Source organism: Salvelinus alpinus, chromosome 17 (assembly GCF_045679555.1).
Source record: "Salvelinus alpinus chromosome 17, SLU_Salpinus.1, whole genome shotgun sequence".
In the NCBI taxonomy this organism is placed as follows: Eukaryota; Metazoa; Chordata; class Actinopteri; order Salmoniformes; family Salmonidae; genus Salvelinus; species Salvelinus alpinus.
This window is the reverse complement of record NC_092102.1, coordinates 23381754-23398015: the sequence shown is the minus strand read 5'-3', so window position 1 is coordinate 23398015 and position 16262 is coordinate 23381754. Positions and strand designations below refer to the sequence as shown.

The window sequence follows — 16262 nt, the reverse complement described above, 5'->3', positions numbered from 1 at the left end:
TAAGTGTCCGGGTTAGAGTCCCGCTCCTTGAAGGCAGCAGCTCTACCCATTAGCTCAGTGCGGATGTTGCCTGTAATCCATGGTTTCTGGTTGGGATATGTACGTACAGTCACTGTGGGGATGACGTTGTCTTTGCACTTATTGATGAAGCCAGTGACTGATGTGGTGTACTCCTCAATGCCATTGGAAGAATCCAGGAACATATTCCAGTCTTCCAGACTGAATCACTGGTTCTTCCTGCTTTAGTTTTTGCTTGTAAGCAGGAATTATGGTCAGATTTGCCAAATGGGGGGCGAGAGAGAGCGTTGTATGTGTCTCTGTGTGTGGTGTAAAGGTGGTCTAGTTTTTTTCCCCCCTGGTTGCACATTTAACATGCTGATAGAAAGTAGGTAAGACTGATTTGAGTATTCCTGCATTAAAGTCCCCGGCCACTAGGAGTGCTGCCTCTGGGTGGGCGTTTTCCTGTTTGATTATTTCCTTATACAGCTGAGTTCGGGTTTAGTGCCAGCAGCCGTCTGTGGTGGTAAATAAACAGCCACAATGTAAACTCTCTTGGCAAATAGTGTGGTCTACAGCTTATCATGAGATACTCTACTTCAGGCGAGCAAAATCTAGAAACTTCCTTAGATTTCGTGCACCAGCTGTTGTTTACAAATATACACAGACCGTCCCCCCTCGTCTTACCAGAGTGTGCTGTTCCATCATGTGGTTCTGTGTGCACAAAATTTCAACAATCACCTTCTGCTATCATTTCTGTCAAGCCACCCATGCCTCGATCACACCGAGTGAATTTGCATTTTGGTACACCAGAAGTACATTAATTTCCAATTGAAAGCTGTTTTGCCTTGCATCATTGCGTTGCAGAGGCAGTTGCAGTGCGTTCTGGGTGGTGCATGTGTTGGATTTATCAAAAGGTATGTGTCAAACTGTGTGTAGATGGCTTGACAGAAATGGTAGCAGAAGGTGAATGTTGCATAAATATCCAGATGATGCTGCATACCGTTTTAAACAGGCACCCCAATGGTGGAACAAACTCCCTCACGACGCCAGGTCAGCGGAGTCAATCACCACCTTCCGGAGACACCTGAAACCCCACCTCTTTAAGGAATACCTAGGATAGGATAAAGTAATCCTTCTAACCCCCCCCCCCCTTAAAAGAGTTAGATGCACTATTGTAAAGTGGTTGTTCCACTGGACATCATAAGGTGAATGCACCAATTTGTAAGTCGCTCTGGATAAGAGCGTCTGCTAAATGACTTAAATGTAAATGTAAATGTAAATGTTTTGCGCAATAAAGCTTGAGGCGCTGTGCATACAGTTTGATGCATACAGATTCGATAAATCCAACCCATAGCCTTGACAAAAGCTGAAACAGGCAGGTATTTACATCCACTCAGAACATTACTACTTTTCGCAAATATCTTAAAGTACATTACATAATTAACCTATGAACTGTAGACTAATCATCATGACTGCTGCTGATGATGTGACGTCACCAAAAATATAGGAAACCATGTACCCTGAAAAATACATGTAAAAATATAGAAAATCATAACGCTCAAACCAAATGGTATACGCACACCCGCACAAAAACATATTCATGTTGAATAATCAGGGACGTTTTAATTTATCACCGCTGCGCTGGATACCACATCAATACGCATGCGTCGGTCTCTCCGGCTCCGGTCTCAAAACGAGAATCAAGGTAGAAAAGCGGCCTACTTTGATTATTCTGTATTATCTCAAACATCGTACGAAATTGCGTTGTCATAAATTAAAGTCGTGTTTGAATTGTGCTTCTTTAAATAGTCTAACGTCTATTTATGCTTGAATGTTGTTTTTTGGCCCTAAACGTCTGTTTGTAGCTAATGTTAGCTACACGACTAATAACTATGTGGCGGCAGCTAGCTTGCCCTGTGTTTTCCACTGATACAATAACACGATTTAGCATTACTGTGGTGGCTTTATAACTAGCTAATTATAGCGTTCTAGTATATCCCGGTTTATTCCTTTAAACATTTATCGAGGGACCCAGGAAGTAACTAATGGGTTAACATTTGCTAACTAACCAGTTGAGAACGTTAGCAAAGCGAGTAACAAGCAGCTAGCTGTAGCCACTAATTAGCTAGCTAACTATGCCAAATTGCCATGACGCACTGACAAGTCCTCAACCTTTCTACCATATGGTTCGTATCTTCTGTGTGGTCTATTGGATGCTAGCTAGTTGTCCCAAGCTAGAAATGTTTGCTGCCAACTAGTTAGCGCTAGCTCACGAAGTCAAGTTAGTTACACGTCTTGAATTTCCGGATACACACCCAGAATCAGACATGTTATATTATTTTGATGCAGGCAGTGGGTCAGGTCAGCTGCAGTATGCCGCATTCAGGTGCTGGTCGGAACTAGGAAACTTGGAAATGTTCGACTTGTTAACTAGTTGAACGCAGCAGGTGTATAAATGCGACCAGTTGGCAGGAACCCCTCTTTATACTTCTGTTGGTCAGTTTTTATCTTAGGACAGGCGGGAGGCAGGGGTGCTCCAGTAGTTTTTTGTTTGTTTTGTTTTTGCTCACTTTAATACATAAAAAAAATATATATATCAACAAACAAAAGAGGAATAGTCACATGCAAACAAGCATACAACAAAAGATTTACATTGCCAGGAATCCTAAACAAACAAATCATATTCATTAATAATACAACAAGTTTTAATTGCCTTTTTGTTTTTCATTTGAGTTAAAGTGGTGCCATATTGTTGAAACTCATTTATAAAGTGAAAAAAGTTAGGTTTTGAATTAGACCATTTGCATTTGTGAATTAGAAATTTACCTAGTATTATTAGCAGTTGAATTAAATATACTACATCTTTATCTATGTCAGAATTTCTGAAATAAATCATATCATAACCATTAAATAGTACAACCGGTCCTATTTTTTTGTAACAAAATTATGTATGTCAATCCAAAACATTCTACTATAAATACAGGCAAAAAACAAATGCAAAATGGTCTCCTCCATTCTACAGAAATCACAGTTATATTCAATATGCAGCTTGATGTGCTCCAGTAGGTGACAATGCACAATAACGGTTGTTTGACAGCCACAGATAAACCCCATAGAAGAAGGGGTGACAAAGGTAGCTAGCTAGCCGTACACCGGTAGACAAGGTAATTTGCCCCCGCCTGTCGGACACTGTTTTCACACAGTTCTGTTAAGGACTGCGAGGGCAGGCGGGAGTGAAGGACACTGTGCTAGCTTAGCCAGCTAGACCTAGGGAGGACTCTGGTACGCTGGAGGAGGGTGTGACACTGTGGTAGATAACTAGCATGCTAGGTAGCACACGGTGTCGCCCAAAGATTTGAATAACTAACTGAGCCTGTTGTTTCCAATGGGAGCAAATTAATCATAGTGGGAAGAACAAGCAAGGAGTTGAGATCGTCTGCGTTGCCAAGCGCTAAAATAGAAGTAAGTTCTATTTGTGAAGCAGATCGCGCTGCAAGTCCTGCCTCTCCCATCTCCTCATTGGTTTATAGAAGCAGGTACCCACGTGCCATCTCCTCATTGGTTATACCCATGTGGGTGACTGAAAGACGAACAAGGTCACCTAATGCACCTAATTTATGAAAGTTGCCAATCTCAATATAAAGTTGAGAAGAAAAAGCCTAGGAGGAGAGATGACTAGAAACGATTCGGTTGACCGTTTTATGTGTGGATTAATTGTCGGAGTAGAGGACCTTGTGCATTTCAAGTAAAGTAACAACTCAATGTTTATATACCAGGACAAATTAGCTAGCAACAGCAAGCTAGCTAAATAGGACAACTTCGCTAGCAAGTGCAAGCTAGCTAGCTAAATTGCCATAAATGTTAAATGCTTTTTGACCTGTCCCCAAATGTATGTAATTGGTTCAGAGTTTGTTTTGATATTTTAACCTGCATGTCATGATCGCGTTTGGTGTGGGGGGACAAAAATAATTTTATGCACGATGGCGCACGCGCACAGCCGGTTTGGGTTCTGTGTTATTCTAAACAATACAAAGGGTAAAGTCTACAAAATGCAGTCCACTCTGTTTGTTACAGATTCAAGTTTTGGAAAATTGTAATTGTTTGGAGATCAAATGTTTCATTTATAAGAATATTTTCAGAATGTTATCCAAAATCCATCTCGCTCAATCTTCTCCCAATGCCAGCCCCTGGGCTTCCTCTCATCACCATATTTGGAAGTGAGTGGAAATGCTTCACATTTATACATCTGGTGAAATATCTGGCTCATTGTTTTATCTGTGGTATCGCCCTAGCCTTCCGTCTTCTTTGCTAGCGGGAGGCGTGGATGACCGGTAGACAGTGTGCTTTGCCCCCACCTGTCGAGCACAGGTTTTCTCCGGTACACAGCAGGCGGGAGGCGAGGGCAACACCGTGTGCTAACTAGCAAGCTAGCACAGAGTGTCGCCCTGGGGGTGACAGGTAGACAGTGTCTTTCGCCCCCGCTTGTCGGGCACTGTTTTCCTCAGTTCTGTTAATGACGGTGAGGGCAGGTGGGAGAGAAGAACACTGTCTACTGGTGTTTCTCCCGATCAAAACTGAAAGCGCGAACCACTGCATTTAACCACGGCAAGTTGACTGGTAATATGGTTGAATACAAACTGTGCAGTTATGCCCTCCGTAAGTCGATCAAACAGGCAAAACGTCAGTACAGAGACGAAGTGGAGTTGCAATTCAACGGCTCAGACACGAGACGTATGTGGCAGGGACTCCAGACAATCACGGATTACAAAGGGAAAATCAGTCACGTCACAGACACTGACATCTTGCTCCCGGACAAGCTAAACACCTTCTCCTGCTTTGAGGATAACACAGTGCCACCGACACGGCCTGCTCCCGAGGACTGTGGGCTCTCGTTGTCTGTGGCCGACGTGAGTAAGACATTTTAAGCATGTTAACCCTCACAGGACTGCCGGCCCAGACGGCATCCCTAGCCGCGTCCTCAGAACATGTGCATACAAGCTGGCTGGAGTGTTTACGGACACATTCAATTGCTCCCTGTCCCAGTCTGCTGTTCTCACCAGCTTCAAGATGTCCACCATTGTTCCTGTACTCAATAAAGCAAAGGTAACTGAACTAAATTACTATCACCCCATAGCAGTCACTTCTGTTATCATGAAGTGCTTTGAGAGGCAAGTTAAGGATCATATCACCTCCACCTTACCTGTCACCCTAGACCCACTTTAATTTGCATACTGCCCCAATAGATCCACAGACGATGCAATCGCACTGCACACTTCCCTATCCCATCTGGACAAGAGGAATACCTATGTGAGAATGCTGTTCATTGACTACAGCTCAGCCTTCAACACCATAGTACCCTCCAAGCTCATCACTAAACTCAGGGCCCTGGGTCTGAACCCTGTCCTGTGCAACTGAGTCTTGGACTTCCTGACGGGCCGCCCCCAGGTGGTGAAGGTAGGAAACATCACCTCCACTGCGCTGATCCTCAACACAGGTGCCCCACAAGGGTGCGAGTTCAGCCCCATCCTATACTCTCTGTTCACCCATGACTGCATGGCCACGTACGTCTCCAACTCAATCATCAAGTTTGCAGACGAGTAGTGGGCCTGATTACCAACAATGATGAGCCTACAGGGAGGAGGTGAGGGCCCTGGCAGAGTGGTGCCAGGAAAATAATCTTTCCCTCAACGTCAACAAAACTAAGGAGCTGATTGTGGACTTCAAGAGACAGCAGAGGGAGCACGCCCCCATCCACATCGACGGGACCGCAGTGGAGAAGGTGAAAAGCTTCAAGTTCCTTGGCCTACACATCACTGACAATCTGAAATGGTCCACCCACACAGACAGTGGAGGCACAACAGCACCTCTTCAACCTCAAGAGGCTGAAGAAGTTTGGCTTGGCCCCTAAGACCCTCACAAACTTTTACAGATGCACCATAAAGAGCGGTTACTCAACCCTGCACCTTAGAGGCTGCTGCCCTATGTAAATAGAAATGGAATCACAGGTCACTTTAATAATTGAACACTGGTCACTTTAATAATGTCTACATACTGTTTTATTCATTTCATATGTATATTCTGTATTCTAGTCAATGCTACTCCGACATTGCTCTTCCTAATATTTCTATATTTCTTAATTCCATTCTTTTACTTGCATATTTGTGTGTATTGTTGTGAATTGTTAGATACTACTGCACTTTTAGAGCTAGGAACACAAACATTTCGCTAGACCGCAATAACATTTACTAAATAGGTGTATGTGACGAATAAAATGTGATTTGATAGCTAGCAAGGAGGACTCCTTTTTTGGGGGAGTGTTCATGCAGGAACCAATGGGGAAATTACAGAGTTTCGACTAGCACGTGAACGCAGCATTCGCTGCCGTATGACCATTATCTTATTACACTTCATGGAGGTCTCAACGGCACAGCTGATACATGTTGACATGAGCTTAGCATGTTCAACAGGTGACGGACATGTTCTTCTCCGCCCCTCCAGATGCTGATGCCCAAGAAGAATCGTATAGCCATCTACGAGCTACTCTTCAAGGAGGGGGTGATGGTGGCCAAAAAGGATGTGCATCTGGCTAAGCACCCGGAGCTGGCCGATAGGAATGTGCCCAACCTTCACGTAATGAAGGCAATGCAGGTTAGATTTTGTACTTTCTTCTGGTGCCTCATATAGTGTTACATGATGGAGAATGAAAATAGAGACTAAGATGGGATAAACTTTATTGTCCCCAAGGGGAAATTTGTCTTTGACACGCAATAAACTGGGGCGGCAGGTAGCCTAGTGGTTAGAGCGTTTGGCCAGTAACCGAGCTGACAAGGTAAAAATCTGTCGTCTCTGCCCCTGAGCAAGGCAATTAACCCACTGTTCCCCGGGCACCGAAGACGTAGATGTCGATTAAGGCAGCCCCCCGCACCTCTCTGATTCAGAGGGGTCCGGTTAAATGCGTTAGGCACATTTCATTTGAACGTATTGAGTTGTACAACTGACTAGGTATTAGAGGTCGACCGATTAATCGGAATGGCCGATTAATTAGGGCCGATTTCAAGTTTTCATAACAATTGGAAATCGGTAATTTTGGACGCCGATTAACTAGGCAAGTCAGTTAAGAACACATTCTTATTTTCAATGACGGCCTAGGAACGGTGGGTTAACTGCCTTGTTCAGGGGCAGAATGACAGATTTTTACCTTGTCAGCTCAGGGATTCAATCTTGCAACCTTACGGTTAACTAGTCCAACGCTCTAACCACCTGCCTCACGAGGAGCCCGCCTGTTACGCGAATGCAGTAAGAAGCCATGGTAAGTTGCTAGCTAGCATTAAACTTATCTTATAAAAAACAATCAATCAATCAATCATAATCACTAGTTATAACTACACATGGTTGATGATATTACTAGTTTATCTAGCGTGTCCTGCGTTGCATATAATCGATGCAGTGCGCATTCGCGAAAAAGGACTGTTGTTGCTCCAACGTGTACCTAACCATAAACATCAATGCCTTTCTTAAAATCAATACACAGAAGTATATATTTTTAAACCTGCATATTTAGTTAAAAGAAATCCAGGTTAGCAGGCAATATTAACCAGGTGAAATTGTGTCACTTCTCTTGCGTTCATTGCACGCAGAGTCAGGGTATATGCAACAGTTTGGACTGCCTAGCTCATTGCGAACTAATTTGCCAGAATTTTACGTAATTATGACATAACATTGAAGGTTGTGCAATGTAACAGGAATATTTAGACTGGTGGATGTAGTATCTGGGATCTACATCTGTTTATATTAGTTACTATGCTGTTACTAAGCAGTGATGTATTACGACAGTGTTACGTTACTACACCTAATAGGAAATGCACATGCGCACGAGTGTGCCCGGGAACTGTAGAGCACGAGAGGTTTTGACTAAACGAAAACTAACTGTACTCCCGTCTCCTGCCTGGTCATTTCTCCACAATACAAATATTACAGTGGCGACGAGGTGATTAAACTTCTTTAACGGACATTGCTTGAAGGGAAGAATGTTGCGTGAGTAATGAAACTCAAAATAATTACGTAATTCGTCAGTTATTTTTTATTTTCTTTCGCCAGTAAAAAAAGGCTAAGCACTGCTAGCAGGTACAGTGTTCAGGAGCTGCCAAGTAGCAAGACTATTGGAGTCCAGAATAGCGACACTGCCCTCTGGTGGTTAAATAAATAAAAAAAACTGTCATTGAACCCATTGAAATTAGGCGATCTCGGTGGAGAAATATTGTCAAGAAAAATTTTTGAAAAAAAGGAAGAAGGAACGTAACACGGTGTGTACATTATTACAAATGAGTGCAGTGAACGAAGTAATTGCAGAAACTTCTGAAGTGAAGAATTAGAGGAAAATTAAGGAATACAAGGAATAAGGAAACTGAACAATTAACTGTGAAAATGGCAACCATTGGTCGAGTACCAGAGTTTGAGGCTACAAAAGAGGATTTTGATTCCTATTTGGAGCGTTTTGAGCGTTGGCTGGCTGCAAATGAAATCAAGGATGAAAAGAAAGCAGATGTATTTCTCAGTGTTTTGGGTCCAACTGAGTATGGATTGCTGAAAGGTCTCATTGAACCAATAAAAGCAGTTGAGTTGAACTATTACATTTACATTTAAGTCATTTAGCAGACGCTCTTATCCAGAGCGACTTACAAATTGGTGCATTCACCTTATGATATCCAGTGGAACAACCACTTTACAATAGTGCATCTAACTCTTTTAAGGGGGGGGGGGGGTTAGAAGGATTACTTTATCCTATCCTAGGTATTCCTTAAAGAGGTGGGGTTTCAGGTGTCTCCGGAAGGTGGTGATTGACTCCGCTGACCTGGCGTCGTGAGGGAGTTTGTTCCACCATTGGGGTGCCAGAGCAGCGAACAGTTTTGAACTGTACTTCCTCAGAGGTAGGGAGGCGAGCAGGCCAGAGGTGGATGAACGCAGTGCCCTTGTTTGGGTGTAGGGCCTGATCAGAGCCTGAAGGTACGGAGGTGCCGTTCCCCTCACAGCTCCGTAGGCAAGCACCATGGTCTTGTAGCGGATGCGAGCTTCAACTTCAACATAGCTTCAACTATGCAGAACTGACTGAAACTCTTTCAAGGCATTTCAAGCCTAAGCCAATTCTCATTGCAGAACGTTTCAGATTTTACCAACGTCACCAGAGTCAAGGGGAAACAGTGGCTGACTACATCCTTGCTTTGAAAAGGCTGGCAAGTACATGTGAGTTTGCACGATTTCTTGATGATGCTCTTCGAGACAAGTTTGTATGTGGTCTCACAGGTGAAGCATATCACAGAAGGCTTCTGTCAGAGAAGGACCTGACCTTTCGGAAAGCCTGTGATATCGCACTTGGACTCGAGCTTGCCCACAGGGATACTATTGAGCTGTCGGGATATGCAGAACGTCAGAAAGGTGTTCACGAGGTCAGTGATGCACGTGGTGAAAAAGGCTCACAAAAGTCACACTTTTCTCAGTCCCGTCCTCAAGGTTACACAAGAACAAAGCAGCCCACATCTCAAAGGTCTAAGCCAAGTTGCTACAGATGTGGGGGAGATAATCATCAGCACAGTGAATGTCGATTCCAAAATGTAAAGTGCCACAATTGTGGAAAGGTTGGACATTTACAGAAAGTGTGTAAAGCCTCAAAACGCACAGCAAGAGCGCACAAAGTGTCAGACGCAGCACAAGAAGAGGAAGGTACTACTGAAACAGTATTGGAACTGTCCACAGTGTACACAGCTCAACAACAAAAAGATGGAATCTATCTCAACATGGAGTTAGCGGGAAAACCGGTAAAAATGCAGCTGGACACCGGAGCGTCTGTATCTCTGGTTCCAGAGAGACTCTACAAAGAAAAACTGAAAGAGTGCCCTCTTCAGCCAGCGTCCATCCGCCTTTCTTCATACACTGGTGACACTATTCCTGTGTTAGGGCAGATCCAGGTACCAGTCCGGTATGAGGGGAAGGAGTGGACGCTACCGCTTGTCATTGTTAAAGGAGAAAAATCAGCCTTGCTAGGCAGAAACTGGCGAGAAATCTTCAGTCTGAGACAGGACAAACCAGTGAGTCAGGCTACACTCACTAACATGCTGGAGAAGCACAAAGAACTTTTCAAAGATGGCTACGGCGAAATACAAGACTTCACAGCAAAAGTCAGAGTGCAAGAAGGAACCAAGCCTATCTTTCACAAACCACGTCCAGTTCCCTATGCTCTTAAGGAAGCGGTAGAGAAGGAACTGGACCGCCTACAGAAGAATAACATAATCACGAAAGTAGCGAGGAGCGACTGGGCCGCTCCGATTGTTGTAGTCCCAAAGAAAGACAAGACCGTCAGAATGTGCGGTGACTACAAGGTCACAGTAAACTGCTGCATACTACCAGAGGAATATCCACTACCAAACGCTGAAGATCTGTTTGCCACTCTAGCTGGTGGGAAGGTTTTCAGTAAGCTGGACCTGGCATTCGCTTATCAGCAACTGAAGCTGGATCCGGAGTCAGAACAGTATCTGACCATCAATACACACAAGGGGCTATTCAGATTCAATCGCTTGGCCTATGGAATCTCGACAGCTCCAGCGATATTCCAACACACAATGGATCAGATCTTGGACGGTATAGACAACGTTGTGTGCTTCATGGACGACATCCTCGTGTCAGCACCAACCATTGGAGAGCACCTGGTAGTGCTGGACAAAGTGATGTCAAGACTGGAGAAATACGGAGTGAGAATGAAACGCAGCAAGTGTGAGTTCCTCCAGGACTCAGTGGAGTATCTCGGATACAAGATTGATGCACAAGGCCTGCACCCAACCAACAGCAAGGTGGAAGCAATCGTAAACGCACCAGCACCCACAAATATCTCAGAGCTGAGGTCATTTTTGGGGCTCCTGAACTATTACGGAAAGTTTGTGGCAAACTTGTCCACATTGTTGCATCCGCTTCACCAACTGCTGCAGGCCGATACAAAGTGGAATTGGTCCCCGCAATGCGAAGAAGCATTCAAGACTTGCAAACAGCGTCTGCTAAAGAGCAAGTGGCTTGCCCACTACAACACAGAGATGAAGCTGAGACTCGCGTGTGATGCATCTCCATACGGAGTAGGAGCCGTCATCTCACATGTTCTATCGTCAGGTGAAGAACACCCTATTGCATTTGCATCACGGACTCTGTCACCAAGTGAGAGAAATTATGCTCAAATTGAGAAGGAAGCCCTGAGCATAATATTCGGAGTGAAGAAGTTTCACAAATACCTGTACGGAAGGAAGTTCCAACTGCTGACAGATCACAAGCCTCTGTTGGCCATCCTTGGACCAAAATCAGCTATACCAACCCTTGCTGCACTTCGAATGTAACGTTGGGCTCTGATATTGTTAGCCTATGACTACGAGATTGAGTACAGACGATCCAGTGATCACGCAAATGCAGATGCACTATCAAGACTACCATGCAATAGTGACTCCGACAGTGAAGATGATAGAGCAGTCTTCCAGATCTCTCTCATTGACGAACTGCCCATATCTGCTTCAGACATAGCAGAGGAAACAAGGAAAGATCCAGTGCTTTCCAAAGTCTTGGACTTAACATTAGGAGGTTGGCCAAACTTTGTAAATGACGATAACCTTCGTCCATTCATCGACAAGAAAGACCAGTTGTCCACTGATCAAGGATGTGTTCTGTGGGGATCAAGGGTGGTGGTACCTCACAAATTCCAGAGGAGACTGCTATCTGACCTGCATGAGGGACATCCAGGGATCACTCGAATGAAAGCACTCGCTCGCAGTTATCTGTGGTGGCCTGGACTGGATCAGGACATTCAACAGCATGTAGGCCACTGCTCACCTTGTGAAGCTGTTCGCAACAAGCCTGCTGCTGCACCTCTTCATCCATGGTCCTGGGCTGCGACACCTTGGGAACGCATCCATGTGGATTACGCCGAGATTGACAAGCAACATTTCCTTGTTGTCGTCGATGTCCATTCCAAGTGGATGGAAGTGTTCCCTACTCAACTGACCACAGCTGAGAAGACCATCAATCTTCTCAGACACCTGTTCGCATCCTTTGGACTAGTCAAGGAGCTCGTATCGGACAATGGCCCTCCTTTCACGTCAAACGATTTTGAAATGTTTCTCAAGAACAATGGAGTAAGGCACATCCGGTCACCACCTTACCATCCGGCATCAAACGGAGCAGCGGAGAGAGCCGTGCAAACCTTTAAGAAGGCCTGGACTAGACTCGAGGTTCAGTCTGTTCCCACCCAACAAAGGCTTCCCCGGTTCCTGTTTACTTACCGCAACACACCACACACAGTAACGGAATGTACACCAGCTGAACTGTTTCTGAGACGCCAACCACGTACCCGCCTGACATTGTTGAAACCAGACTTGTCAAGCACTGTGGCAAAGCACCAGCTACAGCAGAAGAAAGCTCATGACAGACACTCAAAGACTGTCAGAGAATTCAAAGAGGGAGAGAGGGTGATGGTACGTGATTTCAGACACCCCAAGAGCCTGTGGAACTCAGGTGTGATCTTGCAACGCAAAGGACCTTTGACTTACCAAGTCCAAATTGGTCATCGCCAGGTCAACGTTCATGTGGATCATCTGCTACGGTCCAACGCCACAGCAGAGACACGCCGAGAGAACAATAACGACCCCCAGGACTATTCTCCTGACTGTGGACGTACGGGAGAGACAGAGCCTGACCTTCCACCCGAACCTGGCCCACTACCGGAAGCCCAGGAGGAGCGGAGATATCCTATTCGACAGCGAAGGGCACCTCAAAAGCTTGACCTGTGAGTTGAACTGTTTAAGGTAACAGACAGTAAAACAAACAAACACTTTAATATGTCCTAGATAAAAGGAAAGAAAAAGGACATTACCTGGGTTAGTTATTAGGACACAAACTCCATCTTCGGGGCAGAATAATCCCCTGGATTTGTGCTGGGCTCTGAAAAGTCTGCTTCAACCCAGTAGTTGAAAAATGTTAAGAATGCATTGTTCAAATATTGCATTAGTAGTTCCCTAACATATTTACCTTGTTCTCTGGGAGTTAAAAACTATGGGGGGAGGAGTGTAGTATCTGGGATCTACATCTGTTTATATTAGTTACTATGCTGTTACTAAGCAGTGATGTATTACGACAGTGTTACGTTACTACACCTAATAGGAAATGCACATGCGCACGAGTGTGCCCGGGAACTGTAGAGCACGAGAGGTTTTGACTAAACGAAAACTAACTGTACTCCCGTCTCCTGCCTGGTCATTTCTCCACAATACAAATATTACAGTGGATGCCACCCGTTAGATAAAATACGGAACGGTTCCGTATTTCACTGAAAGAATAAATGTTTTGTTTTCGAGATGATAGTTTCCGGATTCAATCATATTAATGACCTAAGGCTCGTATTTCTGTGTGTTATTATGTTATGATTAAGTCTATGATTTGATAGAGCAGTCTGACTGAGCGATGGTGGGCACCAGCAGGCTCGTAAGCATTCATTCAAACAGCACTTTTGTGCGTTTTGCCAGCAGCTCTGCTGTTTATGAATTCAAGCCTATCAACTCCCGAGATTAGGCTGGTGTAACCGATGTGAAATGGCTAGCTAGTTAGCGGGGTGCGCGCTAATAGCGTTTCAAACGTCACTCGCTCTGAGACTTGTAGTAGTTGTTCCCCTTGCTCTGCATGGGTAACGCTGCTTCGAGGGTGGCTGTTGTCGATGTGTTCCTGGTTCGAGCCCAGGTAGCGGCGAGGAGAGGGATGGAAGCTATACTGTTACACTGGCAATACTAAAGTGCCTATAAGAACATCCAATAGTCAAAGGTATATGAAATACAAATGGTATAGAGAGAAATAGTCCTATAATTCCTATAATAACTACAACCTAAAACGTCTTACCTGGGAATATTGAAGACTCATGTTAAAAGGAACCACCAGCTTTCATATGTTCTCATGTTCTGAGCAAGGAACTTAAACGTTAGCTTTCTTACATGGCACATATTGCACTTTTACTTTCTTCTCCAACACTTTGTTTTTGCATTATTTAAACCAAATTGAACATGTTTCATAATTTATTTGAGGCTAAATAGATTTTATTGATGTATTATATTAAGTTAAAATGAGTGTTCATTCAGTATTGTTGTAATTGTCATTATTACAAATACATTTAAAAAATCGTCCGATTAATCGGTATTGGCTTTTTTGGGTCCTCCAATAATCGGTATCGGCGTTGAAAAATCATAATCGGTCGACCTCTACTAGGTATCCCCCTTTACCCTAGCAGAATATGTCCTCAACTGTTGCCCTTGTCCTCAACTTGACTGTGACCCTCCCTCTGCAGTCTCTGAAGTCAACTGGGTACGTGAAGGAGCAGTTTGCCTGGCGCCACTTCTACTGGTACCTGACCAATGAGGGCATCCAGTACCTGAGGGACTTCCTGCATCTGCCCCCAGAGATTGTTCCCGCCACTCTGCGTCGTCAGATGCGCCCGGAGACCGCCCGGCCCAGGCCTAAAGGTATATCTTGACCATGTCTGTGTCACCTGGGGCCTGTTCAGGAGGGTTCAAATTTCAGATTGAAATATACCCTTCATGGATGAATAGTGGTGAATGTTGCAGGTGTTATAGTAGTGTGCAGATCAGAGGAGTGGTGTAAAACATATCCTTCTGTTTCAGGTATGGAGGGTGAGAGAGGTGAGCGGCCAGCTAGGTTTAACCGTGAAGGAGGAGACCGAGACAACTACAGACATTCTGCTGCACCACGTGAGTACTCAAGTCACCTGTTTATTACGTTCGATAATGATGCACCAATATGGAAACACTGAGCCGATGCTAATATTTGCTTTGCCATTGTGGCTGATAGGGCATTGCAGCAAATGGTAAACTTTATGTAAATTACCTGAATCTCTACTTGTCTGATGATCATACTTTCTGTCCTTTTAGCTGGCGCAGACAAGAAGGCTGAAGCAGGCGCTGGTGCAGCTACTGAGTTCCAATTCGTAAGTAAAGTATTTAAAATCAATAGTGGGTGCCATGCCTTATTGTAGCCTAATGCCCAATTGTCAATTGAGATCTTCAAGGATTGAAAACTTACCAACTGGTATTGTGTGTTGCAGAGAGGCGGATTTGGACGTGGCAGAGGACAGCAACCACCACAGGAGTAAAGCACTGACTCTGTTCTTGTACAGTATAATAAAAGGGGATTGCTGTAATCTCAGTGTGTCATGAATTTCTAATTGCATTGGATGGTGATCATAAGATATATACACTTCACAGGAGGTTGGTGGCACCTTAATTGGAGAAGATGGGCTTGTGGTAATGGAATGGTATCCAGGAGTTTGATGCCATTCCATTCGTTCTGTTCCAGCCATTGTTATGAGTCGTCCTCCCCTTAGTGGCCTCCTGTGATACACTTGAAATTGTAGGTGGTAATGAGACAACTTTTATTTTTAATCTAGAGGAGTTGGAACACATTTCTCCAACTGGAGTCAACAAGAAAATACAAAGAAACCCAAAGAAAAGGGAACACTGGGTGTTTTATTAATTGGCAGAATTGTTTTACAATCTTCAGTCTTCACATTTTGTTCTGTAATTCCCCATTGAAGAAGAAATCAGTGATATGTGTATTTGAGTTGCCCCCGAATGGACCATTGCATGTAATGATTTGGATTTGACCATTTTTCAGTTTACATCGGTCATCACGAAAGATACATATTTCATCATTGGATTTGCTTTATATGCTGTTAAGACCATTAAACTTACCAGTAAACTGAAGTCATCAAGAACAGGAACATTTTACCCAGAACTGCCATCACCTAGTTAGATGACCCATAACCACTAGATGGCGCCATCACAAAAGCTCATGACACGGTTGGGTTCAGTATGATAGAACTTTGCGCAATATTGAATTCAATGGAAACTTCTGTACTGAATGACCAGTTGAAAAACACTTATGGTGGCCCAGAGGGACATTATCATATGGTGTGCATCACGAGCTTTACGATTTCAGATGGTCACACCCACCAAACGCACCTCAAAGGCTGTTGAACTGTGCACAACGTTTTGGGGGAAACGTCATTCAGTGCAAACGTTAAAGCGAACTGAACACACCCCAGGACTCACAGACAAACAACATGGGGCATACTGAAATTGCCAATCCCTACTGGCCATATAGTGAGAAATAAAGCCATGCATGTACTTATAAGAAAGTAAGGGGGATACCTAGTCAGTTGTACAACTGAATGCATT

At 44.2% G+C, this 16262-nt stretch overlaps 1 protein-coding gene across 2 annotated transcripts; it reads left to right on the top strand.

Moving 5' to 3' along the window:
• The first annotated feature begins 1552 nt into the window (after positions 1–1552).
• LOC139542545 (small ribosomal subunit protein eS10) lies at positions 1553–15226 on the top strand. Of its 2 annotated transcripts, none has more exons than XM_071348109.1 (6): positions 1553–1705; positions 6499–6648; positions 14357–14531; positions 14691–14777; positions 14958–15013; positions 15131–15226. In XM_071348109.1, exons 1-6 carry the CDS (start codon positions 1568–1570, stop codon positions 15176–15178), a joined length of 654 nt encoding a protein of 217 aa, XP_071204210.1. In that variant the 5' UTR covers positions 1553–1567; the 3' UTR covers positions 15179–15226. The 2 variants fall into 2 exon arrangements, with proteins under 2 accessions (XP_071204210.1, XP_071204211.1); XM_071348110.1 differs by having other exon boundaries at positions 1657–1705; positions 6468–6648.
• The last annotated feature ends 1036 nt before the right edge of the window (positions 15227–16262 follow it).